At 38.2% G+C, this 27,628-nt stretch overlaps 3 protein-coding genes and 1 non-coding gene across 4 annotated transcripts in view; 1 reads left to right on the top strand and 3 right to left on the bottom strand.

The window, feature by feature from the left end:
• SSRP1 (structure specific recognition protein 1) overlaps positions 1-27,628 on the top strand; it is a 1,220,984-nt gene that overhangs the window by 267,740 nt on the left and 925,616 nt on the right. The gene's annotated exons all lie outside the window — the stretch shown is intronic.
• LOC126019895 (U6 spliceosomal RNA) lies at positions 5,194-5,297 on the bottom strand. The gene has a single exon (XR_007499506.1). It is a non-coding gene; the product is annotated as a U6 spliceosomal RNA (small nuclear RNA).
• Positions 10,129-13,110, bottom strand: LOC126018717 (olfactory receptor 9Q2-like). The gene is made up of 3 exons (XM_049780814.1): positions 13,067-13,110; positions 12,314-12,365; positions 10,129-11,103 (listed from the first exon to the last, which is right to left on the bottom strand). Exon 3 carries the CDS (start codon positions 11,071-11,073, stop codon positions 10,129-10,131), a length of 945 nt encoding a protein of 314 aa, XP_049636771.1. The 5' UTR covers positions 11,074-11,103; positions 12,314-12,365; positions 13,067-13,110.
• On the bottom strand, positions 22,249-23,184 carry LOC126018716 (olfactory receptor 9Q1-like). Its single transcript, XM_049780813.1, has one exon. It carries the CDS (start codon positions 23,182-23,184, stop codon positions 22,249-22,251), a length of 936 nt encoding a protein of 311 aa, XP_049636770.1.

Raw genomic sequence — 27,628 nt, 5'->3', positions numbered from 1 at the left:
CACAACTCAATAATTCCATTTCTTGGCATCTACCTTAAATCACAAAAAAACTCATTTAAAAAGATATGAATATGGCTTTGTTTATAATAGTAATAATCAGGATATGGAAACAACTCAAATATGCAATAACAATTGAATGAGTAAAGCAGTCATGACATGATATGGAGATAGATAGATAGATAGATAGATAGATAGATAGATAGATAGATAGATAGATAGATAGTTATTCAGTAGAATAATTATTTAGTGATAGATATCCACTATAGATATTCAGTGGAATATTATGAGCTCTAAGTAAAAGATATAATCATGCAGTTGTATGGAACTGATGTGTAATATGTAAAACAAAATGAGCAAAAGGAAGAAGAATAAATGCTGAATTATCTTACTCATCTGTGGAAGAGAGAGGCAAAACTAGGGCATAGACAAATATTGAAAAATGACAAACAAAACTTATTAATATACAATAGGTATAATGAAGATTAGACCAGGGGTGACATAAAAAGAGAGGTGAGGAGTAAAGGGCACTTTGGTGGTGGTGGTATGCTGTCATTTTGTACATCTATGCTATAAGTTTAAGCACTATTGTAACAATATTACCAAAACCACACTTAAAAAAACAACTTATAATTTGGTTCTAAAATCTTAGCTTTATCAGAAAGTTGTGATTGAACTCTATGATCCAAGAAAATTATTTTAAGCATTGAAGCTCATCTTTTTCTTTATAGAATGGAATGAATAATCCCCAAAGCTATTTGTAATTCAATAGATGTGTATATACCATGATATATTTTTCTTCAAGTATTCATTTGTAACTTGCCCCTGACTTCCAACTCCAATCTTCCTGCCCTCCTTAGGCAATCCCCAGTCTATACAGATTTTTTTTTCAAATCTCATAGATATGCAATCTCTTAAGAGAAAATAAGCATCCTTCTTTCTTTCAAAATAGTACCACTGAGACCTTTCTGTTACATTTGACTTTTCATTATGAATATTAAGCCCTCCAATTTTTGTATAGGTTACCAAACTAGGCTTCCTCAAGTATCTCAGTTTTTAGCAAATTCCACCCATCCTGTTAAGGTGAAGCATGAGGGGCTGGAGCAATAGCACAGCAGTAGGGCATTAGCTTTGCATGCAGGAATGGACCCCAGTCCAATTCTCAGCATTCCATATGGTCCCCCGAGCTGCCAGGAGTGATTTCTGAGCACCAAGCCAGGAGTAAACCCTGAGCGCCACAAGGTGTGACCCAAAAACAACAAAAAAAAGTGAAATCTGACAGAGCTGTTTTCCCATGAAGTACCAGAGTCTTGGATCTGCAATGAGAAATTTGATTGAAGTCTGGCCCAACTCAGCAGTTAACTGTCTCTGTGGCAAGCCATGAGATTAACTTTCATTCTTTTTCTCTAATATAATAATTAGTTTAATATGAAAAAGACTTTATCACAGCAGGCATCATAAAACACATTTATATAAAATATGAGTAGGTCAAAATAGATAATTGAGAGTCAATAAGTTACTAACAGATTAGAAAGTAGTTGATATTTTACCAAACAAAATTGTCTCAATATTTTCCACTTCATGTGCTCTTGAAGAATTTTTTCTTTTCCCTATTTACAGATGGGACTGTTTCTCTCCTCTTGAACCTGGAGGTTTCTGAGGATTGCTTTTCTTCATACTACCCCAGAGATGATGTAACATGACTTTTAAGATACCTAAAAAGCACCATTAGAATTTGTAGTTGACACTTTATTCTTGGTACATGCAACTCAGGACCCCTGACTTAACATGTATAAACACCAACAACTATGTTTGATAGAAGTTCCATTGTAGCTGCCACACTGAAAAGACCATGTGGAGGGATTCCATATTGTCAGAAAAAGATGGCCAAGTAGCCCCAACTGTTCTTAGCCACAGACTCTTCCCAGTCCATCACCCTGCATGTGAAGGACTCACCTGTCACCAGCATCAGCTACAATTATGAAATCCCAAGTGAAAACTGGCTATGTGAATACATCCAATTCAACTGTGAGATAAAACAATAAAACAACTGTATATAGTCAAAGTTCCTACATTTGGGGATAGTTTGTTATAGAGAAATTATATAAACAAAACAGTGGTACTGTTTGGATCATGGAACAGAGTTATATTTACCTTGTAAAATATTGCTTTAACAGCCAAGTAACAACATTTTAAAGAAAAAAAAAACATTTTATTAGAAAGAAAATAAATGATGTTGTCTATTAAGCTTTTAAGTCTAAAGTGGTGTCAGAATAAATCTTCTCAGCTATGTAAACATGAGTTGGACAGATCTATAAGTGTCTCATTATTCTGGTTTCATTTAGTCTGTTTTGGATATAAAACCCATCCATGATAGAGCCAGATTATTTAGTTTAAACTGTTCACTCTTTCCCTTGTGCCTGTTCTGGTCCTCTTTTCCTCTGGTTAGTGGGTTCTCAGGGTAACTGTATTCTGTCTGCAGTATAGAACCATCAACTGTGAGCTGACCGGTCGAGGAATACACTCATAAATAAATGGGACGTTTGCCTGAGAATAGAAATTAAGATTAAGGTTGGAACACAAAATACAATTAATTAAAGAATAGAAAATTTCTACAAAAAACAGGTCAAGTTTAGATAGAAATGATATGAATCTATATGCATCCATTTTATCTAATTATTCTCCCATTGAGAGTCTTTTATTTACTATATCTTAATCTGGGTACTAAAAGAATGAATAAATCACAGTCCTTATCCTCCAGGAACTCAAAAGCCAAAAAGAGAAACTGAGATAAAGATGACTTTAAGACACCTTGAATACTACATAACAAAGACCATACTTGGTCAATGATGAATGTTTTTGGATTTAGAAAACAAAGAATTTGGGGGGAAAAAAGTGAAGCACCTGAGTTTTTGTGCTATTCTTTTCCTATGTGTGAGTAATAGCTGAGAAAAGTCAACCTGTACTTTTGTGAATAAATTAACAGAAATAAATCAAAAGAAAACAAGATAAAAAATAAGTCTTTACACTGGGTAAGGATGATTTATAAACAATGTATAAAGTATAAATTAGAACTTATTAATACATTACTTAGCTATATTTAAAATATGTACCACAAATCAAAAAAAAAGAGTATTCTTGATTTCCTGGATTTATTTCTCTAGTTCTTAAGATAAACAATAATTTATGAACAAATTTATGCCAACTAGGTATGAGGTAGCCAGTAGATGAATAAAATAAGGCATGATTCAAAGGCAGATGAAGACATGGGAAAGATAGAAGATCTGTTTCTCTTTCTCAAATATTTGAGTACAGAATAGAATAAAATAAGGGCCTGAGCCAGGAGATCTGGGGAACAACATCTTAAAAAAGGGAAGAGAAAGTATAAAGGGATCCTTTGTACCTCAAGGCATCCTCAAGGAATACTGTGGGAATTGGACTAGGAAGAAGAGAAAGACAAGTAAATCTAGTGATGCAGGTGGTTAGGGATCATACCTGGGAGAATCTTGTAGGCCATGGCAAAGAATTAATTTTATTTCAATGTTTACAGTATATTTAATTCATGGAACTGAATAAAATTACCTAATTGCAGAAGAGAGGTCTAAGCAATGCCCTGAATTTTTATCAACCAGGGATCCTAGGAACCCTTGTGGACCCCTGGGATATTTCTATGGAGGGGCACAAGTGGAAGTCCCGTAAGTGACATAGCCACCACAGTGGATGAGGGAGTCAATGAGAGGAACAGAGATAGGTACAGAAAGAAAACGAGGGGGCCAGCATGGTGGCGCTAGAGGTAAGGTGTCTGCCTTGCAAGTGCTAGCCTAGGACGGACCACAATTTGATCCCCCGGCATCCCATATGGTCCCCAAACCAGGAGCAATCTCTGAGTACATAGCCAGGAGTAACTCCTGAGCATCAACGAATATGCCCCCCCAAAAAAGAAAGAAAATGAGGTCATAAAGGAACCCAATAAAGATTGAGAAGCACTGGCTAGTTCTTAGGAATAAGAGTGTCGCAAAGCAATCAAAAACGCAATAACCTGAAAGAAAGGAGAACCAGGCATTAGTGGAGTAGTGTGAGGAGGACTGAGGAAGAAAGAAAATTCACCAAAAATTGTATAAGTGGAGGTCATTCTCTGAATATTTGAGTCTATTCTATTGATCTGAGGGTCTGTCTTTATTCCAATACCATGCTGTTTAATGACTGTTGCTTTGTAGTACATTTTAAAGTTGGGGAAAGTGATAACCTCTCATAGGAGGGATCACTTGTTCCAAATTCCATAGCCCATGGGGCCAGCATGATAGTACAGTGGGCAGAGTGCTTGCTTGAAATTCAGCCAGTCCAGGTTGGATTCCAGCCCTGCCAGAAATGATCCCTGAATACAGAACCATAAATAAGTCCTGAGCATTGTTTAGTGTGGCAAAATAATAAACAGTGACCACAACCTTACCATCACTTTGAAATCATTCTTTCTGATCTGCTTTCTCCAATCTATCTCGTTATCATCGCCAGAAATCTCTTCCTTTCAACCCTGCTTTCTCAGGAGTACAAACATCTCAAATTTCTGCTTTGCCTCATTCCTTCTTACGCTACTTGATCTTACCTGTATTGTCTTCTTTGGGGTAAAGTCACACCAATTGGTTCTTGAGAGCTATTTTTGATCCTAGGATATAACGGAGGTTGTTCCTAGGAGAATTGGAAGGAACTTTGGAGAAGAAGCTTCTGGATACAGAACTTGCTTTGCATACATTTAACCCTGTAAGTTATCTCTCTAGCCCCTAATTACATTGTTTAATTTATTTGGGGGCTTTGGATCATACCCAGCAGTGTTCGGGGGTTACTCCTGGCTCTGCTTTCAGGAATCACTCCTGGTTTTACTTGTGAGAATTATAGGATTCCAGGAATTGAACTCAGGTCCGCAATATTCAAGGAAAATGCCCTACCTCCTGTACTATATTTCCAGTCCTTTTTTAATAGAAAAAAATTTAAATGTTTCCAATCTTTAAATTGTTATATGTCTAAAATAATTATCATCTTTGGTCCTTTTCACCAATCACGAATGTTCCAAAACATCTTTTACTTTCTTGGTAATAAAAGAATAAGATACTATGAACAACCATGACTTATTTCAGAAGCTTAAGAATCATTTAATCATTATATAATTCATCATCTAAATAAGTCTTTTTTCTTTTTTTTTTAAATATGGAACGCTTCACGAATTTGCGTGTCATCCTTGCGTAGGGGCCATGCTAATTTCTGTATCATTCCAATTTTAGTATATGTGCTGCCGAAGCAAGCACAAGTTTTTTAAGAAATGTATGTAATCAAATCAGTGTATGGAAAAAATCTTTTCACAAAACCAAGAATCCAATCCTCTGTGTGCGTGAAATTTCTCTGTTCTCCTCCACTTCTCTTCCACCCTGCTATGAATTCCACCAGAGAATGGGCTGACAATACTCAAGTCACACAGGCTGGCATTGATGTATGAGAGAATCTCTTGTTCCTGTCACAGGTCCTGTAGATACTGAAGGTGCCTTGCCAGTGGCTGGAGTAAAATAGCATCTATCATCCTTACTCTGATCGACAGAGATCCATGAATTCTGTCCTCACAGCTCCTGCTCCTGCAACCAGAATGACTCAGCAAATTGTGTTTTCATGGTAAATACACCAGACATCTCAAAATTCTGGATCTTGGTTGTTATATTAAAGTTTTCCATTCTCAGAATCTCTCTACATACAGACACTGAGACCTATCTCAAAGGTCCTCCAGAAAAGCACAGGGATTCTTACCTCTAAAGTTCAAAGAACATAAATTCTGCATACCTAAGAGGGGCCGGAGCAATAGCACACCAGGGGCTTATTTTGCATGAGGCCAACCCAGGTTCTATCCCCATCATTTCATAGGGTCCCCCAAGCTCATCAGAATTGATTTCCTGAGTGCAGAGCCAGGAGTAACCCCTAGGCAAGGTGAGGCCTGGAAAAAAAAAACATACCTAAGAACATCCCTGTGAACCTGAATAAAAATATATGTGTCTGGCGCTTGCTTCTAAATTACATGGAGAAATGAATATAGGTGGGAGTGGAAAAAAAAAAAAATCCCAAATTGGCCAAGAGTTAAAAATGGCTGCAACTGAAAGCTGACTCCATGGGAGTTTCACTTCTGAGAAATCTGAGAAAACCGCCCTCTACAAAGTGCCATTGGTCTGTGGAATATAGAAACTGAGAGGTTTGAGAAGATTTTAGAGAGTGTAGGCAGAGAATTCTATAGCTGCTAAATATAATAATAAGTAGACTTGAGAAAATTGGTAGTGAGCTTTTCCACTTATGAAGTGGGCCCTTAATTTGGGCCCAAGAAGGGATATTCAAGATTTCTGAAATCAGGAAGCCCTCAAATCAGCTGTGGGTCCCTCTGTCTATCAGTTTATTGGGTCATGGAACTGTTTAATAACTCTAATGTTTGTGGAACTTCACAGAGCACCTTTCCATTTTTCACATGTGTCAAAGTGCTAAAAGAATGAATAAGCTTTAGATACAGCCTGACCCAGAATTAAAAAGTTTGCTAAGAACAATTTCACAGTGAAAATGCAATTCATAAAGGTCTAATGAATCTGAAACCATGGAAGTGACAGACTGTATGCTTTGGTGTCCAATTCTGACTTTCGTCTACAACACAAATGTCTCTGTCACCTGCCACAGAAGTTAATGTGCCAAAGAAACGTTTGAAAAATGAGCTTTTTGGAATTACTTCACCTCATTCTAGTTTTCAAGTGATTTGTGCAAAACTGCGAAAATGCATATGAATCCAAATGGTTTGAATACAGATGCAATTTTTCATAGATTTTTCCTTTTCTAAACATCCCCATCCAACTACTTCTAGAAAGTTTGCCAGATGTCATTTAAATGAAAGTTTCTATGACTGGGATTCTGTCTAGAAATGGAGTGATTACTTTGCAAAGGGAGCACTTAGTCGATTCCCCAAGAATACCTGGTTCCTTCAACATCAATAAAAGTGTCCCCCAAAAGAGAGTTCCCAGTGTTCCTAGTTTCATTATGAGGCAGCTCCTTACAGATATTATTTTCTCGTGCACAAGAATTCTATGCCCCCCTCTTTCTTTTCCACACATACCTACAAATGTTCAATATTGCATTATATGATACTAACTCTAAAGGCTCTATTATGAAAGTTGTTGACAGTCTTAAACTCTGCAGATTTGACTTTCATCTTTTCTTCATAAGAAAAAAAATCTGAAATAATAAATTTCAGGTTATTTGATTATATGGAGTGGGCAGGAGATCATAGCAAGAGAAAGTTTGTAAAGCAATAAAGATCTCTGGCAGTGGTTGACTGACTGGCTGGCTGGAATCTCTGGGCTACCATTTACTTGCTGACCTTGGGAATAATTATTCAACCTATCTAATCCCAGGTGCCTCATCTACCTAGAAAGCAAAAATGATAAGAGGACATGTCTCCTGTGGTTGTTGTGAGAATTTTGATTTATTAAATCACCATGATTTTAAACTTACTCAATTTTTTGTACCAATTCTAGCACCAATTTCTTCTCTCCAGCAGGTTCCTAGGTTCCCTCCTACCTAACCCCCTCCCCAGCCTTCCACCTTGCTGGGCACACTTTGAAGTTTGGTTGTTGAAGTTTGGATAGCTCTTGTTTTCAGTGCTGTTTACTCTCTGGTCTGCATATTTATCTATGTCATTCCTTTACAAAGCCAAGTTGGATTCTCTTAATCACTGTTTCCCATTGTTTCCTGGCTACTTCTTTACATCTTTAATTCCTTTTCTTCACTGTCTTATTCCCTATTTTCTGGGGCAAAAGATGATCTAGGCAGACCCTCTTTTCTATATACCACATACAAGTTGTCCTCTTCTGACTTAATTCATTTAATAGATATCTTCCAGTCCTATCCCTGTTGCATAAAATAGCTTGATTACATAATTCCTTACAGCTTCTTAGTATAATATTCCACTGTGTAATCCACTTATCTTTAGTTTAACACTTGGGTTGACTCCAACCATTAATATAGAGGTTGAATTTCATAAAATTGAATAATGGTATACATTTGTCTTTTTGAATTATTGTTTTTGTGTCTGGGGTAAACACACAAAAGAGGAATTTCTGGATCATATCACAGCTCTAGTCTCAGTTTATCAAGAACCCACAATACTATTTCAATAAATGTTGAGCCAAGCAGTATTTCCATCAGCAGTAGATGTGAGTTCCTTTTTCACCATACCCTACTAACATAGAATGTTCCCAGTGTTTTTGATATGTGCCTTTCTTACTGGTATGAGGTGACATCTGATTACTAGTTTAAGTTTGATTTCCCTAATAATAGGTGATAATAAACATTTTTTTCATGTGTCCATTATCTGTTGATCTTCCTCAAAGAAGTTCATATTCTCTCCTGTTCATATCTTTTCCCCATTTTTGATAGAGTTTGCATTTTTGATTGTCACTCTTTGTGAGTATTTTTTATATCTTGGATATAAACCAAAGGTTTATACTTAGGTATCTTTGTATAGAGGGCTAGCTATAAAATAAAGCATTGATATCCAGGATATATAAGGTGCTCACAAAGATTAACAACAAAAATATATCCCTTGGATGTTGAATATAAATGTCAAATATAAATATGTTGAATATAAATATTCTCTCCAATTCAGTTAGCTTCTTTTTAATTTTAGCCAAATTTATTTTGTCATGCAAAATATGCGATATAATTTGTTTATTTTTATTCTGTTGCTTTTGCCAGTGCCCTTGTATTATTGAAGGCACATTTGAAGTCAAGAGCTTATAGTGTTCTACCTATATTTTCCTAAATGTACATTATAATTCTAGTCCAATCTCAAGGTCTTTAATCCACTTTGGTTTGACTTTTATATAAGGCATGAGATATGGATTCCGTTTTAATTTTTTATATATCATTATCCAGTTTTCCCAACACTATTGGGTAAAGAGTCTATTTTTACTCTAGTTTATGCTCTCAACTCCTCTGCCTAAAATTAGCTAACCATATATGTGGGGGTTTGTCCTTGAATATTCTATTCTGATTTATTGGTCAGAATCTATCCTTATTCCAATACCATGCTGTTTTGATCACTATGATTTTATAATATAATTTAAAATTAAATTAGACACACCTGCTGTGAGAATTTATCATATAATTCCTTTAGCAAGCTTCACAATTCCTGAGGTGAAAACTATATAACAAATGTTAGCCACTACTTACCTTACTATTATCATTGACATCATGTTAAATTGTTAAAACTCACAAAAATAGTAATAAAGAAAATAATGAAAGAACAAATGATGATAACTAGAAAAGATCTTTGACTATGATAGTAACTGCATTTGTAATAGTTGATGTTCCAATTATATTTTGACCCATTTATTGAATATTTGTTATGCCATGCAATGTACTTCCTTTGACATACAATAATGACTAAGACAAACATGGTTCCTACTCAGTCGTGCATTGTTTCCTCAAATTTACAGCCCTATGAAATAAGCAAGCTCACTTAGTAGGTAAAAAAAACTGAAAACTGAGAAAGTTGAAGTGTAAAGATAAACAATAAAAGCAAAAAGTTCATTTATCAAATATTTATTGAGAGACTTTAATTGCTAGATGTTTGGTTAGGTACTAGGTAATAAATAATCTCAGATTAAAATGCTTATTTCCAAGGAATAGAGTAATAATAGTATAGCAGGTGCTTACCTTGCATGTGGCCAACCCTGACACCCCATAAGAGTCCCCCAGCCCCATCAGGAGAGATCCTTGAGTGTAGAGCCAAAATTAAGCCCCAATAGTCTCTAAGTGTGACCAAAAATAAATAAATGAATAAATAAATAAATAAATAAATAAATAAATAAAAGGCTTACTTGCATATAGTATATTTTCTAGATGAGATATTTGGACATCAAATATGCAAAATGTATAGGCAACAAAGGCAACCAATGGCAACATGTATTGCATCATGCAATAAATCACAAAGTCAAGATGAGAAGTTCAGGTACTATTGTCAAAGGATGACTGGGAAAGTCTCCCCAAGTAGGTAACACTTGAGCAAAGAAAAAAGGATTGAAAAGTTAAGAAGTGACATCGTTGACAAAGGTCCACCTAGGACCTTCCCAAGGTCTTGGATCTGTTCAGAATTTTCATGACAGCCTCCTTTACCTCCTTATTCCTCAGGCTATAGATGAGGGGGTTCAGCATGGGCGTCACCACTGTGTAGAGCACTGACACCACTCGATATTCCTCGGAGGACTGGCGGGAATTATCTCGCAGGTACATGAAGATAAGGGTCCCAAAAAAGAGAGCCACAGCAGTGAGGTGGGAGGCACAGGTTGAGAAAGTCTTGGCCCGGCCCCCCGCAGAGCGAATCCTCATGATGGCCACAATAATAAACAAGTAGGAGACCAAGATCACCACTATACAGGCAGGCATGACAAAAAGGGCAAACACGACAATCACCACCTCTTGAGTGTAGCTGTCCCCACAGGTGAGTTTCAACAGAGGAGGAAGATCACAGAAAATGAAGTTGATCTCATTGTGGCCACAAAAGGTCAGGCTAAAAGCTGTGACAGTTCTCACAAATGCACTGGAGAAGCCAGCCACGTAAGCACCCACAACCAAGCCTGCGCGAGCCTTCTCCGTCATGATGGTTACATAGAGCAGGGGTTGGCACACGGCCACATAGCGGTCATAGGCCATGATGGCCAGGAGGTAACAGTCAATGGAGGCCAAGAAGGTGAAGAGGAAGAACTGAGCAGCGCACTGAGCCAGCGAGATGAGCGCACCGTGTTGCAACAGAACAACCAAAAGCTGAGGGACAATGGCAGAAGAGTAGCAGATGTCCACAAAGGAGAGGTGGCTGAGGAAGAAGTACATGGGCGTGTGGAGCCGGCGGTCTTTGCGGATCAGGAACATCATGGCTGCATTGCCCAGCAGAGTGAAGAGGTAGAAACCCAGAAACACCAAAAAGAGCAGAAGTCCCCACTCAGGGTGCTCAGTAAAAGCAATCAGGAAGAATTCGGTCACGGTGGTGTAGTTCTTCAGATCCATCCATTTGGTTGGTGCTTTACCTGGTTAGGGCTAAGACAAAAGAGTCCTCTGAGGAGACCCTGAAGAGAAACCACATGGATGGAACTGGAAGATTCCATGTTAAAGAAAGTAAGCCAGAAGAGAATAAGAACAGGATGGCATCACTTATAGGTGTATTTAGAGTAACTGGATGAGGGAATGCACTTGTCTAAAGGTAGGGATTTCAAGATCACTTCGGGTTCAAAGAGAAGAGAGAAAAGAAGGAAGGAAATAAATTGGAGGTGAGAAGAGACAGATGAGAAGTGGGTGGGAAGAGGGTGCCATGGTCAAGGGGACTGAGTACCTCAGTGGTGTTAAGGAATGATATAGCTATATATCCAAACCACAGAGTCAACAACACGGAAGCCATGACACCCAATCTTCCTTTAACAACCAAACTTATAAACTTCCTGTCAAGATGGCAGGCTGGAGGGTGGTGTGGGGGGCATAGGGATGGAAATCTGGGAACATTGCTGGACAGAAGTTAACATCAGTGGTAGGATCAGTGCTGGAATGTTCTATGTTTAAAATTGAACTATGATAACGTTGTAAATCACAGTGATTTAATAAAATACATAAAACATATTTGTAATAATCAAGTTTTCAGAAAGGAGATAAAGTGATAGGCATGATACACCTTTAGCAACAGTAAACCATAGTGTATAATAGGGCAGGGGAAAAAAGGAAGAGAGAGAGAGAGAGAGAGAGAGAGAGAGAGAGAGAGAGAGAGAGAGAGAGAGAGAGAGAGAGAGAGAGAGAGAGAGAGAATTGACTGCCCCAGAGCCCAGAGGCAGGCAGTGGGGAGGGTGCGAGGGAAACAGGGGATATGAGTGGCAGGAAATGTGCACTTGTGAAGGGTGTTTTACATTGTATGATGGAAACTCTATCATAAACAACTTTGCGATTATAAAAATAACAACTGTATAATGAACAACTTTGTAATGAACTGTTTTATGAACAACCTTGTAACCAGGCTGTTTAAATCAAGTAATTATTTAAGTAAAATAAAATAATTTTTCCATTAAGTGTTTAACAGGTAGACTTTTTATTCTAATATAAAATGAGATAACCCCTAAGCTCACTATTGCAATATTAGATAAAAAGTGATTAATGTGTGTATGATTCTAAAATGGAGGACAAGTTTTTCTCTGGCTTAAAAGTCAGAACTGGAATTTGCAATTCTGTCCCCAATTAGCCATTTGACCTTATTCAAGGCACTAACCTCTCTGGACCTCAATTTCCTCCTCTGCCACGTGGGGATCATAATATCTGCCCTGTTTATGGGAAAAAAAAGTTAATGCAAGAGAGCAAAACAGGCAAACACACATTGGAACACTAAAGGCATTCCACAGATAGAAGGCGACTATTTACATTTTTTAATGATTGTTTTAAGGAAAGGAAATTTATATTCTATGAACAAAAGAACATGAACCAGGGGGGAAAAAAACCATTGGCAGTCAGCAGTGGTTTCTGCTTGTGGGAATATTTCTATTTTAGTCCAACAACGTGCTTGTTTAATAAGCAGCTGTTATCCTAATTAGAGCTGGCTGACTGTGAAGGGTTTTGTTGTTGTTGTTGTTTGTTTGTGTTTTTGCTTTCTCTAAAACTAACATCAACCTTGGAATCAGAAGAATAAACATAAGCTCCTTTTAGCACCTAACAAAGTTCCAAAGACATTGTTTGGTTATTCTCACAATGCCTAATAAAAGCAGTAGTTTGAAAATAAACATAAAAAATTGAAAGCAGAAATATCTCTGCAGTCTGGTATTATCTAAATGCTATTGAAAGAATCTGAGTAAATGGATGCAAAAGTCCTTAACAGAGTTCTAGAACAGGCTGTACAGGAAGATTTTGATCATGTTAGATTATTTGATGCACCAACAGCCAGACCAATCCTGAGCTAATCCATTATGGATAATAACATAAAATAGCAATCAAACCTGAAAGCCAAGAACTGAGCATGAATTGCCCTTACCTGAATTCCACATCTCAGTGCCTTCCTCCTTTGTTTAGTGTTTTCTGTGCCAATCCATTGAAAAAACCAACTAGCATTCCAGTCCCCCCAAACTAGATGTCTAACCTTGAAAAGGTCATTTTATAAAGATGGTTTTCTTTCAACAAACAAGAATGCAGTATGAGTCCATAAACATTGCAATCATTTTGAGATGGATTTTCTGCACAAAATTTCTTTTAGTCTCCCTTTGTAGAGTTTCTACCTTTCTTCTCAGCCTGGGCAAAATAGTATCTCTCCAGCATTAGAGATTCCCAAGACCCTTATAGGACCCAGTCCAAGACAACAAAGCTGGAGGTGTGTGTGTGTGTGTGTGTGTGTGTGTGTGTGTGTGTGTCTGTGTGTGTGTGTGTGTGTGTCACTTTGTCTCTCCTCCCCTTCTGTTTCTCTTCCTCTCTGAGCTTCTTCTCCAGCACTAGCTCTTGCGGGTGTTGTGTCTTGTATTCACCAACCTAGCATCATGCCCTAATTGGTTCCTGAGGTGAGTCCCCAGAGAGTGGAAACTCATTATGTGACTTCCTAACAAGGCATCTAATATATTTTAATATTTCTCTTTAATTTCAAACTCCCCAAAGCTCTCATTGATATCCTGCTATCTCTCAGCAGGGTCTGATATGGATGGTTGCTACACCAATCTCATTTCTGCCTTGTCCGCAAAGGACAGTAGTTTTCCAAGGTATCCTATGCCATAGTTGGGAGTTCTGTCAAAGATTTTTCATGATATCACCCTTCTGACAATACTGCAGCAGAGGTACAGTGAGAACTTCTCTAATTTGTCTTACTTTCATGTGGTAAAAAATCTATTCTTTGGGGGAATAGAGGGACGTCTGGGAAGCTGATCCCCAAAGGAGGCTGGTTTTTTGTGAGAACAAACTTTTGCTCACCCTCACCAAAACATGCTGTAATTAGTGACTCTGAAAGTTCACCATTGGGCCAAAAATAGAGATTGAGAATTAGAGACAAGTGTGGGCAGATTATGAATGGACATTTGCCAGGCAATGGAGTCAATTCTTTAGATGACTGGGGCCTCTTCTAGAGCTCTAGTTCTCAAACTTTGGTTATCATGGATTGGAATTTATTCAAAGTCCTACTTCCCACTTGCCCCCAAATTTTGATTAGATGTATCTCCCAAGAAACTTAGACATCTGAATTACTAGTAAGTCCTCCCCAGAATGTTCAGATATAACTACTCTCCAAAGATTCTATAGAGAGAGATGTCAGTGTCTTGGGAAGCATTGTCAGGAGTTTTAAACCCTCTTCATATTATGCCATAAATAACAAAAATAATCTTTTTAAATGTCTTCCTGAAGAATATGATTTTCCTAAATTCCTCTCAGCACTATCATTTCTCATGAACAATTAAGATAGTTTCAGTGTTTTTTGCTGTTTATCTGTCTTACACATTAAAAAATAAACTGCATAGATAAGACTATGCAGCTATTTGATGGAAGAGCAAAACTTGAATAAGGTCAGTGTTCTGTTGACTATGTCCACTCAGAAAATTATTCCACTTTAGTCTAATTAAGGATCATAGAGGTCCTTTAAGAAACCGTGACAACTTTCTTTAACCTACCACTGCACAAAATATTTGACCAAGGAACTTTTCTTTGATTGAAAGCAGATTAGCATCTTGCAGAAAGAGAATTAGTCCAAAAGAATCCTCCTTAGGCAATGCAGCTCTCCAACAGCTCTGCAGTTGACCAAATGCCAACCATCAGAGCAGTAAGAATTCCAAGAACAGGCATCTCCTGATGATTCATCTGAGGATCTGGCTCCTTTGAGTCTGCCAGACTGGTTGCCCCTAAAGCAATTGTCCCCACTAGAGAAGAAGTTGGGAGAGGGTGAGGTAGGTTCAACATCCTTCTAGAGGGATCTGCAGCAGTTTAGAAGAGGAAACCATCTTGCTCCTTAAAAAAAAAAAAAGAAAGAAAGAAAGAAAAGAAAAGAAAAAATTCTGCTCCTACAGTTGACTAGTGAATGAACTCCTGAAGTTCTGTTTCGGAGACAAAATAGACCCTACCTCAATGAGCCTTCCAGGTGATATAAGCTATAGATGTCTTCAGAACCCAACTTTCAGGAAGCTGAGATAGAATTGAATCCCACTACCAAGCAACTAGTTAGATGATTCAGTCACCAAGAAATCAGTTCTAGTAAGCCAGAAGAAGAAGAATAAATCCAGAATATCATTTATATGTGGTACTTAGAATAACTGCATTAAGAAATAGAATGGTTTAAATGGGAGTTATCAAGAACACTCTATCAAGGCCCCAGAGTATAGTGGAGAAGTGGAGAAGGAATTGAGTGAAGGTGAAGAAGCACAAATATAAAAAGATGGGGGACAGGGACCACAAAGTCTCAGGTGCCCTGGTGGTGCTAAGAAAGGACAGAACTAAATCTCCAAGCCAGAGTCAACAACAATAAAAACATTAGACCCAAAATTGAACAATCAAAACTTAAAATGATCCTGTTAGGTTGGCAGGCTAATAGGCAAGGGGTATTGGCATGAGATGCTCTTCTGGAACATTGGTGGAGGGAGGTTGAAACGAGTGGTGAGGGTGGGATTGGCCCTAATTCATTGTACGTCTGAAACCCAACTATGAAGAACTTTGTAAATCATAAAATGATTTCAATTAAAAAATACTATTTAAAGAAATCAATTCCAGACAGGAAGCATAATAAATTTCTAGAGCATATAGATCAAATTTTTATATATGATGATAAAACTAAAATTCTAAAACTAAAGTAAAAGAAGTTTAGTGGCTTGTTCCTACAACCACCTTTGGTTTTCTGAGTCAGGACATGCTAGAAGCTAATTACAAACTATATAAAGAAAATACAATAATAATGGCAAAACTCTTTAAACTTTAAACTGCTCTATCAATGACAATTTACTCTTCTTAGATGATAATCCTATAGAATTATCATATTCTTATGATTCCATATCCAGAATTTTGAAAATAGATGAATAGATAAATAAGTAATAGAGAGAGATGTTCATTTAATTCCCACTCCTATGAGTTTGGTACTACTTAATATCCCAAATTTAAGGAAATTAGGAAGTTTTTGTGAGGGTCATAACTGGTAGTGCTCAAGTCTTACTCCTAATTCCGTGCTCACAGATTACTTTTGGCAGGTGTGGGGAACCATATAGGATTCTCAGGGTCAAACCTGGGCCTGCTGTGTACAAGTAAATGCCCTTCCTGCCTCAATCCAGTTTCAAGATGAGAAAATATATGTGCAATTTAAATGTGTTATTCCAAACTCCAGTAAAAGGGGCAGAGTTAAATTTTGAATTCATGTAGGCCGACTCCTAAATGCACATTCTTAACTCTAATACTAGCCTATAGTAAAAAAAAAAAAAAAAAGTCCTTAAAATACAAGTCTGGGGAGAATTGGGAAGTTCTTTCTTCTCTAGCTATATTTTCTATCTTGCCATATTAGAAAAAAAATCAGTCTTAGAGCTAAATTTCGGAGCAAGCAGATTGTAGCAGAAAGCTCTTTGTTAGAGTACTTTGTCCCCCCTAAGATATATTACAACACCCAGGGGTATGGGCAGACTAAGCATTCTTCTTAACCCCAGATGGTTTCACTTTTATAAACATAGTGATTGCAAAATCTGACTTTACTCTCAGCATTAGCTCTTCTTCAAAAATTTCCTTTGGGACAAAAAATGTGACAACTCACTGCTATAATGCCTACATTGCCCATGAGAGGCCATAGACTCTATCCCTGGCACCGGGATTGAATAGGGAAATGATAAATTTTTATGTAGGCACCATAATTTACAATATTGTTAATAATAGCCTTTAAACAATGCTTTAGTCTATACTCGTAACCCTTCAACCCCACCATCAGAGTTCAGGATCCCTCCACAAATGTCTCAAGATCTCCTCCACCCCCAGCACTCCATTTCTCAGCAGATTCAGGTCCGTAAATCAACACTCTGGGTCATTGGCCCATTGTTATCTTCTTACTATATTTCTTTATATTCCACAGATTTTCTTCCTCACAAGAAAACAAACTGAGGTTCTTGAATAAGAAGAAAGTTAATGGTTGAATTAGTTCAATGTATTCCCAAACCATGATATTTTGAGGCCAAACTGGCTTATCCAGTGTTCCTTTGATTTCTAAAATATGAAATCATCCCCAAATAAAATGTGACCTAATGAACAAGCAAATTCATCTGGATTCAGTTATAATTAAAAGTACCTAATTTTCATATCTCTAGTTTCTCTTGAACCTTGATTATGTTTCTTCCATTGCTTCTTTTGTAAATTTTCTCAAAATTTTCTCAGAAGTTTTATTACAAATATCTCTAAGTGATAGTCAGAAGGAAACTAACACTGTAGTTGGACTCCTCCCTTGAAGAATGAGGTGCAAATGGGGAAAGACTTAAGAAGACCCTGGATGTCTTTGGACATCCAGTGTAGGTGCACCTACACTTCTGTAAGCTAATTTAGTTGTGTTTGGAGGACCACCCAGTACTGCAGTCCTCAGGTTCCCACAAATAAAACCTCACTCCAGTTATTTGGATATCTCCCGAGGCACATCGTGGTTTTTCTTATTGAGGATCTCTTAGTTGTAAATGGCAAAAATCCAAACATATAATGGCTTAAACACAGAGAAGAAATTTACTAAAAGTTTCTCAATACTTTAGAAAATACAGGGGCTGGAGAGATAGCACAGTGGTAGGGCATTTGCCTTGCATGCAGCAGACCCAGGACAGGTGGTGGTTCAAATCCCGGCATCCCATATAGTCCCCTAAGCCAGCCAGGAGTGATTTCTGAGCACAGAGCCAGGAGTAACCCCTGAGTACCACCAGATGTGACCAAAAAACAACAAAAATAAAAAAAATAGGAAATACAGTCAGGGAATATCTAGAACCCCCAAGGACAACTCAGTACAAAAACTCTTGTGACATCAAAAATGTGTTTTGTTCATCACTGTCTCTGAATATCAGTCTTTTCTTTCTAAAACTATTTATTCCATAAAACAGAGGGAAAAAATAGCCCTTGTTTGTGTCCTTACTTTACTAGTTCAAGTTTTTTTATGATAAAATAGAGTAAAATCATTCTGTTGTTGTTTAAAAACTTCCAATGAATGGGGGCTGGAGCAATATTGCACAGTGGGTACAATGTTTGCCTTGCATGTGGCATACTCAGATTAGATTCCTGGCATCCCAGGAATCACCCTTGAGCACAGGGAGGTCTTCAAATATGATATAGTTAAGGGATGGGTTACCAGCATTAACCAATGTTGGCCAACTTCCTGTCTCTATTCTATCACTGGAGGCCAGAAAGAACAATCTCACCGGGAAATGGAAGTTTTCATGGAAACAACAGGAAGACAAAAGAAATACTCCTTTCTGAGACAAGAGTGGATGATGTTCTGAAGCACAAAAAAGATTTCCACCATTCTTCTCAGAAGAACCAGAAATTTCCAAACTAACTCTGCTTCTGGAGAGTCCCATTAAGGTGTAGTTAGACTAACAATTTGGGGATATTATGATTATGAGTGGCTAACTGAGGGTAGATCACCCACTACTGGCCCTCAAGCACTTGATGTTTACATCCTACTCTCAAGTCTGACTGCCTTCAACAAGTGCTGAGATCATTTTTGGTGGTTTCCTTTAAGCTTTATGCCTGATCTACTAGGGCTAATGTGGAAAGTCCCTCTCTGTTCTGTCTTGAAGTAACATCCTGTACTTCTTAATTATATGATTTTTACCAATATGGTTCACTTGCCATCCTTCCACAAAGCCCTGAAATAGTTCCCTCTCAAAAGGAAATGAGTGGGGAGACTAGTGTGGAGTGTTTTCTAAAATAATCTAGACTTTAGGAGCTGAAGCGATAGCACCGAGGTGGCATTTGCCTTACACGCAGCTGATCCAAGATGGATGGTGGTTCAAATCCTGGCGTCCCATATGGTCCCACAAGTCAGGAACGCTTTCTGAGCACACAGCCAGGAGTAACCCCTGAGTGTCACTGGGTGTGGTCCAAAAACAAAAAAAATCTATACTTTAATTGACTTCAAACTTAGATATATAATATGTCAGTCTATAGAGCCCTCATGGACTTCTCCTATTCTAACCTTGCTACCACTTTGCAGAAAAAGAAACTGAGTAGTAGAATGGGCAAGATATATGACTGGTTGGGACAGTCACCCTTCACCCTGCATTCCTTTTTCCTTATCCAATAGAATTCATAAAATAAGAGAAAATTAGCACATTTCAGGCAAAGAAATTGGAAACAAAGGAAATTATGACCCTTTATAGTGCCTTAAAACCATGCCCTATGCTCAAGTATATTCCAACCCAGGAGGATACATTCTGGTGGATTATAGTGTTTCTGGAAAGATTTTAGATTTCCTTTTCCCACCTTCTCTAAGAGTAAGCAATATGGACCCCAGAACTTTTCTTACAAGTCTAGAGCTAAAGAAGATAGCAAGTAAGATAGGTGCCTCACATGTAGCAAACCCTCTCCAGAATGGTCCCCTGAGCACTTACAGAGAAATTCCTGAGCACAGAGTCAAGAGTAAACCCTGAGCACTGTCAGATGTAGCCAAATAAAGAGAGAATAGAGTTTCCTGAAACTATCAGAGAAACTGTGATACCCACAAGTCCCTTCCTAGAGACCTGGCTCATGGTAGTGGGATCTCCCTGGACAGAGTGGAGCGACCTTGAGATGATGGGGGATGAGTCTACTGAGAACCAGACATAGGACCAGGCAAGAAAAGGAGATCATCCTCTTAACAGCCTGGGCTCTCTAACAATATCAATATCTCTCCAGAAGATTCCTGTATATTATAACACTCAGAAGAGTTCAAGGGGTGATGCTTTCTGGTTTATTTGCCTACTATTTCCTAAGCATATATTTCACCAATATTTTTCCTGATTATTCATTTAATTTTTTATTTGAGTGACTTTAATACAGGTATAGCAAGATTCAATTCTTATGTACAACTGGTAATCTTTCTATTAGAAACTATTCTTAACAATTATCGTCTCTTCCATATGTAAATGGAAACATCTTTAGCCTTCTCTAAGCAAGATCTATGAGTTAAAAATATATCTGAACATCTATAAATAATACTGTACCTAATACCTAGTCCTTATAGCCTTTGCTGTTTGCTCTTCTAAAATAGGAGTCTTGGACTGCCTGTTTATAATTAGACTAGAAATTGTCTTCATGTGGCAACTCCCTCTTGTCTCTGTCAGCTCATGATGTTTTCTGCTTCATGGCAGTTTCTATGAGGGCAAATAATTCTTGTTACACAAATTAGATTTAAAAAATACTTATATAATAACAATAAGGAGTTCAATAAGGCAGCAATTCAATATTAGTAATCCAAATTTTCTGTCCCACCAGTCTTCCCACAATTGACATAGAAACTATTATGAATCACCACTCTCTCAAAGGAAACTATACATTTTAAGCTGGACTTTGATACCCAGACAATTCACTACTAAAATGATTAAATACTGATTATGAAAATAATTTAGATATTTTAAAGCATCCTGTCTTCTAAAATAAACTTCATGTGTCTATGAAGAATTAAATGTTTTCATTTTTTATAAGTGATCTAAAATAGAATTTCATTTGGCCCGCTTTACCCTATATCTTTCACCCTTCATCTGTCTTCTGTCTACTTCTTCTGATTGAAAATCCTGTCACTGGAATTCCAGATAAGACACAACTGTTTTTGTTGGCTGAGCATGGAACCATCCTCTATTTATAAGGTACTATGAGTATTCTTTTTTTCTCTATAACTCTCCTATGACTGTTTATATTTATTTATAAACCTGAGACCCTGAATTTTGGTAATCCAAGAAGTGGAGAAAAGGAGTTTGAGTTCCTGGAATAAGGGTCTAAGAAAAAGTAGACAGTGATGGGACATGTTTCTGTTCAGTGCCTGAGTCTGATTGAGACTTGTGCAGATAGAGGAGAAAACCAACAGACTATGGGAGGTTGTTTATGCAAGCTGAGATATCGCAGAGCACAGAGATGGAGAGCAGGCCAGGATTCCCTCCTGCCCATCCCTGCTGTGAACGCAGCAATTTTCAGCTCTCCAAGGTCAAAAGCTTCCAGAACATAGAGAACTGATATCTCTGATACAGACACTGCAGATGCTATTATGGGCAATAAGAATGGAACAAATTCAAGAAATGAAGTCGGAAGTAATGATGTGAGTGGAAGTGGGGGCTGGAATAGGTAAAAAGGGGGGGGGGAGAATAGGGCATATTTCCAGTGAGAGCAATAAATGACAGGTATTAAGGGAATTTTTAGAAGCCCATGAGTCATCCTTGGAAATTACTACAAGAGCATGAATAGTCTTTGGAGTAGGGTCAGCTTTCTTAACTGGACCATCAAATAACTACCTTAATTAGGCCATTAAAAACAAAAGTACTCTAAATATGACATCCTAATTAATGACATAATTTCAAAGTACATAGCAGTGAAAAGCACTAATGCTAATTGCCTACAACTTATTTTGAAATGTTTAAAAATATAAGGTGGAGTGATGGGTGAATTAGTGAGTGGATAAGGATATTATGAAGCAAATATATTAGTCACAGCAGAATCTAAGTCTTATATAAGGGAGTTTACTATATATAATTTACAACATTTTAAAATGATGTGCATATTTTTTAGAAAAAAAAATGTTAAGGAAGAATAAAGCATCTATTTATTATTGATTGGGGGTTATACCTGGTGGTGCACAGGTATAACTCCTAGCTCTGCACTTAGGGATCACTCCTGGAAAGCTTGGAGGAACCTTATGAGATGCCAGAGACTAAACCGCAGGTCCATTGCATGCAAGACAAGCACCCTACGTATATTACATAGCTCTGGCCCTATAGAAAAAATTTTTTACAAAAAGATGTCATTATTTTACAGTTCAGCCTTATGAGGTGTGCCACATCTAAGTGACAAAGGATTTCAATTTAGAACCCTTTCCCACTTGTACTGGGAGTTAGAGCTCTTACTCTTGTTTGGTTTTGGACTGCCTTTTTTTTTTCTTCCTTTCTTTCCTTGAAACTATTTTTATATACATTGCACTAAGGCACATTCATTTAGACTTTGAGCATGCTACAGATAAATAGAATTCTGACTTCTGACTCTCAGAATTTTCAAGGTTGGAGATGGTTAGGGCAACTTGGTTCTGTTAAGGATTTTCCTCACAGCCTCCTTCACTTCTTTGTTCCTCAGGCTATAGATGAGGGGGTTCAACATGGGTATCACGGTTGTGTAGAACACAGACACTACCCGATCCTTCTGTGGGGACTGTTCAGAGTTATCTCTCAGATACATGAAGATGAGTGTGCCAAAAAAGAGAGAGACAGCAGTGAGGTGGGAAGCACAAGTAGAGAAAGTCTTGGCTCTACCTCCAGCTGAAGGGATCCTCAAAATGGCTACAATGATAAACAAGTAGGACACCAAGATTACCACCATGCAGGCAGGGATGACAAAAATGGCAAACACAATAATTACCAGTTCTTGGGTATAACTGTCCCCACAGGTTAGCTTTAAAAGAGGAGGGAGGTCACAGAAAATGAAGTCGATCTCATTGGTCCCACAGAAAGAGAGCGAGAAGGCAGAGACAGTCCGCACCAAGGCACTGAAGAAACCAGCTACATAAGCACCCACCACAAAACCCAAACGGGCCTTCTGTGTTATGATGGTGACATAAAGCAGAGGTTGACACACAGCCACATAGCGATCATAGGCCATAAGGGCCAGCAGGTAGCAATCAATGGAGCCAAAGTAAGTAAAGAGAAAGAACTGAGCAGCACAACGTGAGTAGGACAAAATGGCTCCATGTTCCAATAACACAGCCATCACCTGAGGCACAGTGACAGAGGAGTAGCAGATGTCCATGAAAGAGAGATGGCTCAGAAAGAAGTACATTGGGGTCTGCAGGTGACGATCTGTGCGGATCAAGAAAATCATGCCCAGGTTCCCCAACAAGGTGATGAGATAAATAAATAAAAACATGAGGAAGAGAGGGAGAGCCCATTCAGGGTAGTCAGTGAATGCAATAAGGAGGAATTCAGTCACCAAAGTGAGGTTCTTCTTAGCCATGAAACTTGAGAGGGCTATAAGGAGAAATAAGTTGGGAAGTTTTAGTTTTCAGCCATATTTTTAGTTTATACATATCAAACCCATATTATGGACTAAATATGCCAGGGGTCTTGTGGAACTTCCAAGATGGTCACCTGGCACCTACATTCTGTAGGTGAGTCCTGTAACAGGATAGTCTTAGTGCGTCAAGGAACCTGATGTGGGAATTTGAGTGGATGCTCTCTCACCTTTCCTACTAACTAGCTATGTGAATTCTACCCTACTATTTTGAGGAAACCCATCTCAAAATTCTGTGCCTTTTTCTCCAACTTATGGCCCACCATCTTACTTCAAAATCTCTCTTTCTCTTGCCCAAATCAAAACAACAGTCATATCCAATAGTTCTTGCTGCCTTCAAATCTTCTTTTTACCAATTCTTGCTCCAAATTGAATCTCATTGCTTTGATTTGACCACTTTTTAGTACCCTGCTAAGAATCCAGTATGATGTCTAAGGTGGGTGTGGGAGGGTAAATGGGAAGGAAGAGGGCATCAGGGAGGGTGAGTGAGAAACTAGGGACATTGGTGGCAAGAAATGTGCACTGGTGGAGATTGTTTTACATTGTAGGACTATAACTCAATCATGAACAACTTTATCTGTGGGAGGGAAGAAGTTATGAACAACTTTGTAACTACAGTGTTTAAATTAAAAAAAATGACTACCAAAAAAAGAGTTTAGAATGAATCTAGTCATGGCATTTCATCAAGGATATCACTGACTCCTTGGCATGTTAGGGGCCCTTTCCTGAGCTCTTTGCTTTGCTTTTTTGCTTCCTCATGTATCCTCATATCTATATCCACACCCCATCCTCCATTCACATTGAATAATTATTGGTTTCTCTCATTCCTCCCATGTTCTGTCACATCTCTATGCCTTCTGCATTTCATCTTTTCTGCCAGGATACCTTTCCTTCCTAATACTCTATTATTGCCTTCTCCTACAAGGTCTTCAAACTTCAGTTTGTACTATCCTTCCCTCAAAAGTCTCTCTGGAGGGACCAGAGCAGTGGCACAAGTGGTAGGGCATTTGCCTTGCACACACTGACCTAGGATGAACCACGTTTTAATCCCCAGGCATTCCATATGGTCTCCCAAGCCAGGAGCGATTTCTGAGTGCATAGCCAGCAGTATCCCCTGAGCATTACCAGCTGTGGCACAAAAACGAACAAACAAAAAAGTCTCTGGAATCTGTCTTCTTTGGCCAGTGTATGTGTCCATGAAGCCCAATACTTTGTAAAAGTTAAATACATTTTGTAGCATAAATTTTTCAAATGAGATATGAGGTATCTTGCAAAGGAAAAGGCATTAAAAAATGTTCAAGGATTATTTTTGTTTCTATGAACATGCTTAAAAAACAAGCAATGCCTGAAATCTAAGAACTCACCAGCATAAGTTAATATTTATAAACTGTCCTTGGATATACCCATACATTCTCAACCAAACAGGGGGCTTACCACAGAGTCCTTGCTTTCAGAAACCCTCATTTCCCAAAAAATAAATTTTTAAAAGAACTAATATTGTCTTATACAATAAAAATACACTTTACTACAGCCTAAGCAATGTATAACTGAATTCATTTAAACTCCACAATCATTTTATACTTTTTACTATTCCCATTTTACAGATGCAGAAACGGAGACCTAAAAAGTTTGGCCCAAGTCCAAGATTTCATAGCTACTAAATGGTAGCACTCTCGTTAGAAACCATACTGCCCCCAGAAGCACTGTTTATCTTGAAACAGGATCTTGCAGGCATTACACATCTCCTGCAACAGACTAGGAAATTACTTCCTTTAAAGGTATATGAACCAGCACTGCAGTCTATTCCTAGCCAAGGGTTGATGGAAACTTTTGTGCTAATGGATAGAGAGTCATTTGGCAGCTTTTCAGTGCAACCAGGTGGAGAAGATATTTGACCAACTTTACAGAAAGAGGATTTGGCAACCAGGCTAGTGTTGGACCAATATATTGAGTAAAATGATAACGGAAAGAAATTGGATCTAGAGTTGAGAATTGAGCATGAAACAAGCAAAGTAGATCCGTCTTCTCACCTGAATTCCATTTCACATTTTCATAACCTTGTAAATGCTCCTTGCATGTTTGTTATTTTGCCTTTGTCTCTAAAAGGTCATTTTTCTTCCACTGCTTAGAGAACTCCACACACAGGAGGTCTGGGCATTTGTCCTTCCATTCCTGCTCAGCTGTGATGTTCAACGAATTACTTAAGCTCTCAGAGTTGCAATGATCATTTCACTCATCCTAGTCTTCACTCATAAAAAGTACTAAAAGCTTTAAAAAAATTTTTTAAAGAAATTAACTTGGGGATAACAAGGTCATAGTTGCCCAAAGGTCATTCTTGCTTTGATTCATTCCTCAAATCACTTGGGCAACTTTGATTTGACCAGGACTTTTTTTTTTCTCTCTCTCTTCTCTCTTCCCATCATCATGATCTGCTAAATATGATTAAGATGCATTCCTCACCCTGCTTTTTGTCAATTCTAAGTTAGGAAAACAGATTCTAAAGAACAACCTCTTCCTATGGGCTCCTGGGGCTGATGCAAATTCCCTTTGCGGAAGACAGTAATAGATGTCACACAGCACGTAGCTACCTACAATGGGTGGCAAAAGTGGTCTCCAAGGAAACACAATTATTTTGCATGTGGATATGGCACCTGATCCCAGTCTCAGCTCCCAAAGTACTATTGCAAACCCACTGATGGGTTTGCAAGCCTTGAGTCCCAGTTCTGGGTGGTCCTTTGAGGAGTGAAGTGACCCTGACTATACATTGTCCTGTTGGGAAAATGACAGAAATTGTTCTCCTGTGCTGCCTTCATCAGTGTAGACATCTTGGAGGAAGGCTGCTGAGTGAAAACTTTAGTTTTCACTCTCATTATCTGGAGGACACCCTAGAGATTGCACCCAGGGGGCTCAACCAAAAAGTATCAATTCTTCCAAGTTTGTCCTCCCTGGGAGTCAGGTGTTTTGCTAAATTGCTCCCTTGATTCTTTTTCCCCCTTTAAAAAAGTGAAACCAAAGGAAAAAACAAAATCCTGGGATGTTGCCCAGAGGATGAATTGGCAAGTTCTTGTTGGCATGGCCTCTACATCTCCAACTCTGTAGTATATCTTTAGCCCCAGATTCACAGGCATTATGTTAAGTCATTGTATTTCAACATACCTCAATTTAGAAAGGAAATCAAGAAGAGGGGGAGAGCAGAATAATTGTTTTATTTAACAATTATGATAACCAGGAGAAAATATATCATACCATTCATTGATCCATCACTGTACTAAGACTTCTATATCTTGCAGGAAAGACAATGAAATCAATCCCTCTAAAAGAGAAAGCATGTGCTGAGTCCAATGACTACAAAATTTAGTAAGCACTGTAATCATTCACCCTAAGGGGAAAGGAAGTAGGGATAAACATTTAACTGTGCCATGGACACAGTGTGGTAACGTTACTTATGGGTCCAGTAGGTCAAAGATGGGTTCTCAGAGAAATAAAAGTTGATAATAAGCCTACCTTGATTTAGGATAGGGAGAATGATGGGGATGTTAAAGGGCCAGACTGAACAAATTTATAGGACCCAGGAATCCCAAGGACAATTCCTGGGAAAATGAAGGAAATCATCCAAGACAAGGATAGTGAGAGGCAAAACCCAGAGTTGGGGGAAAAAGTAAAGGAGATTCTCACCTATGGTGTCAAGCTTAGTATGGCATGAAAAAACATTAGCATACAAAATAAACAACAATGGCATTTTATTAAAAAACAGATCAGGGGCTGGAGCAATAGCAGAGTGGGAAAGGTGATTACCTTGCAAATGGTCAACCTGGGCTCTATCCCAGGCATCCCATAAGGTCTCCCGAGCCTGCCAAGAGTGATTTCTGAGTGCAGAGCCAGGAGTAACCCCTGAGCACTTGCTGGGTGTGGCCCCAAAACAACAATAACAAACAAACAAATCAGTGCAAAAAGATCTTGTGAGAACCCAAGTCTCATAAAACATCACCAGAACTACTAATTTTCCTGTTACCTCAGTATCCTATCTGACCTAGCCAATCACTGATTCTAGGACATGATTTGAAAAGAAAGGACAAGACCAAAGGCTTTCAAGAGCCTTTTATTTTTCTAGCGAGAATCCATTTCTTTTCTCTCTACCCTTCACTTAAGAAAAAAAAAATATACTAAGGTCAACATAATACTTGTGGAGTATCTTTAACTGTTTCTAAGTTCTTTTTTAAATTGTCCTACAGGACTGAGAGCATGGGACTTCTCATTTTTTCTGATAAGGAAACAAGCCTCTGCTGTGTTTGAGTGGTCCAAGGTCATATAGCTAGTTAGTTAATTAACTGGAAATTTCGTCTGTCCTGTGATTGCTGGTTGTCAGTAGACTTCCCAGGCCACAGTT

The sequence above is a fragment of the Suncus etruscus genome, chromosome 9, assembly GCF_024139225.1.
Source record: "Suncus etruscus isolate mSunEtr1 chromosome 9, mSunEtr1.pri.cur, whole genome shotgun sequence".
Taxonomy (NCBI): domain Eukaryota; kingdom Metazoa; phylum Chordata; class Mammalia; order Eulipotyphla; family Soricidae; genus Suncus; species Suncus etruscus.
The sequence above is the reverse complement of the archived record's forward strand: the minus strand, read 5'-3'. Positions and strand labels throughout refer to the sequence as shown.

Bases quoted from the DNA above. Each gene is read 5' to 3' on its own strand.
- LOC126018717 (XM_049780814.1), bottom strand. From the start codon at position 11,073: ATGGATCTGAAGAACTACACCACCGTGACCGAATTCTTCCTGATTGCT.
- LOC126018716 (XM_049780813.1), bottom strand. From the start codon at position 23,184: ATGGCTAAGAAGAACCTCACTTTGGTGACTGAATTCCTCCTTATTGCA.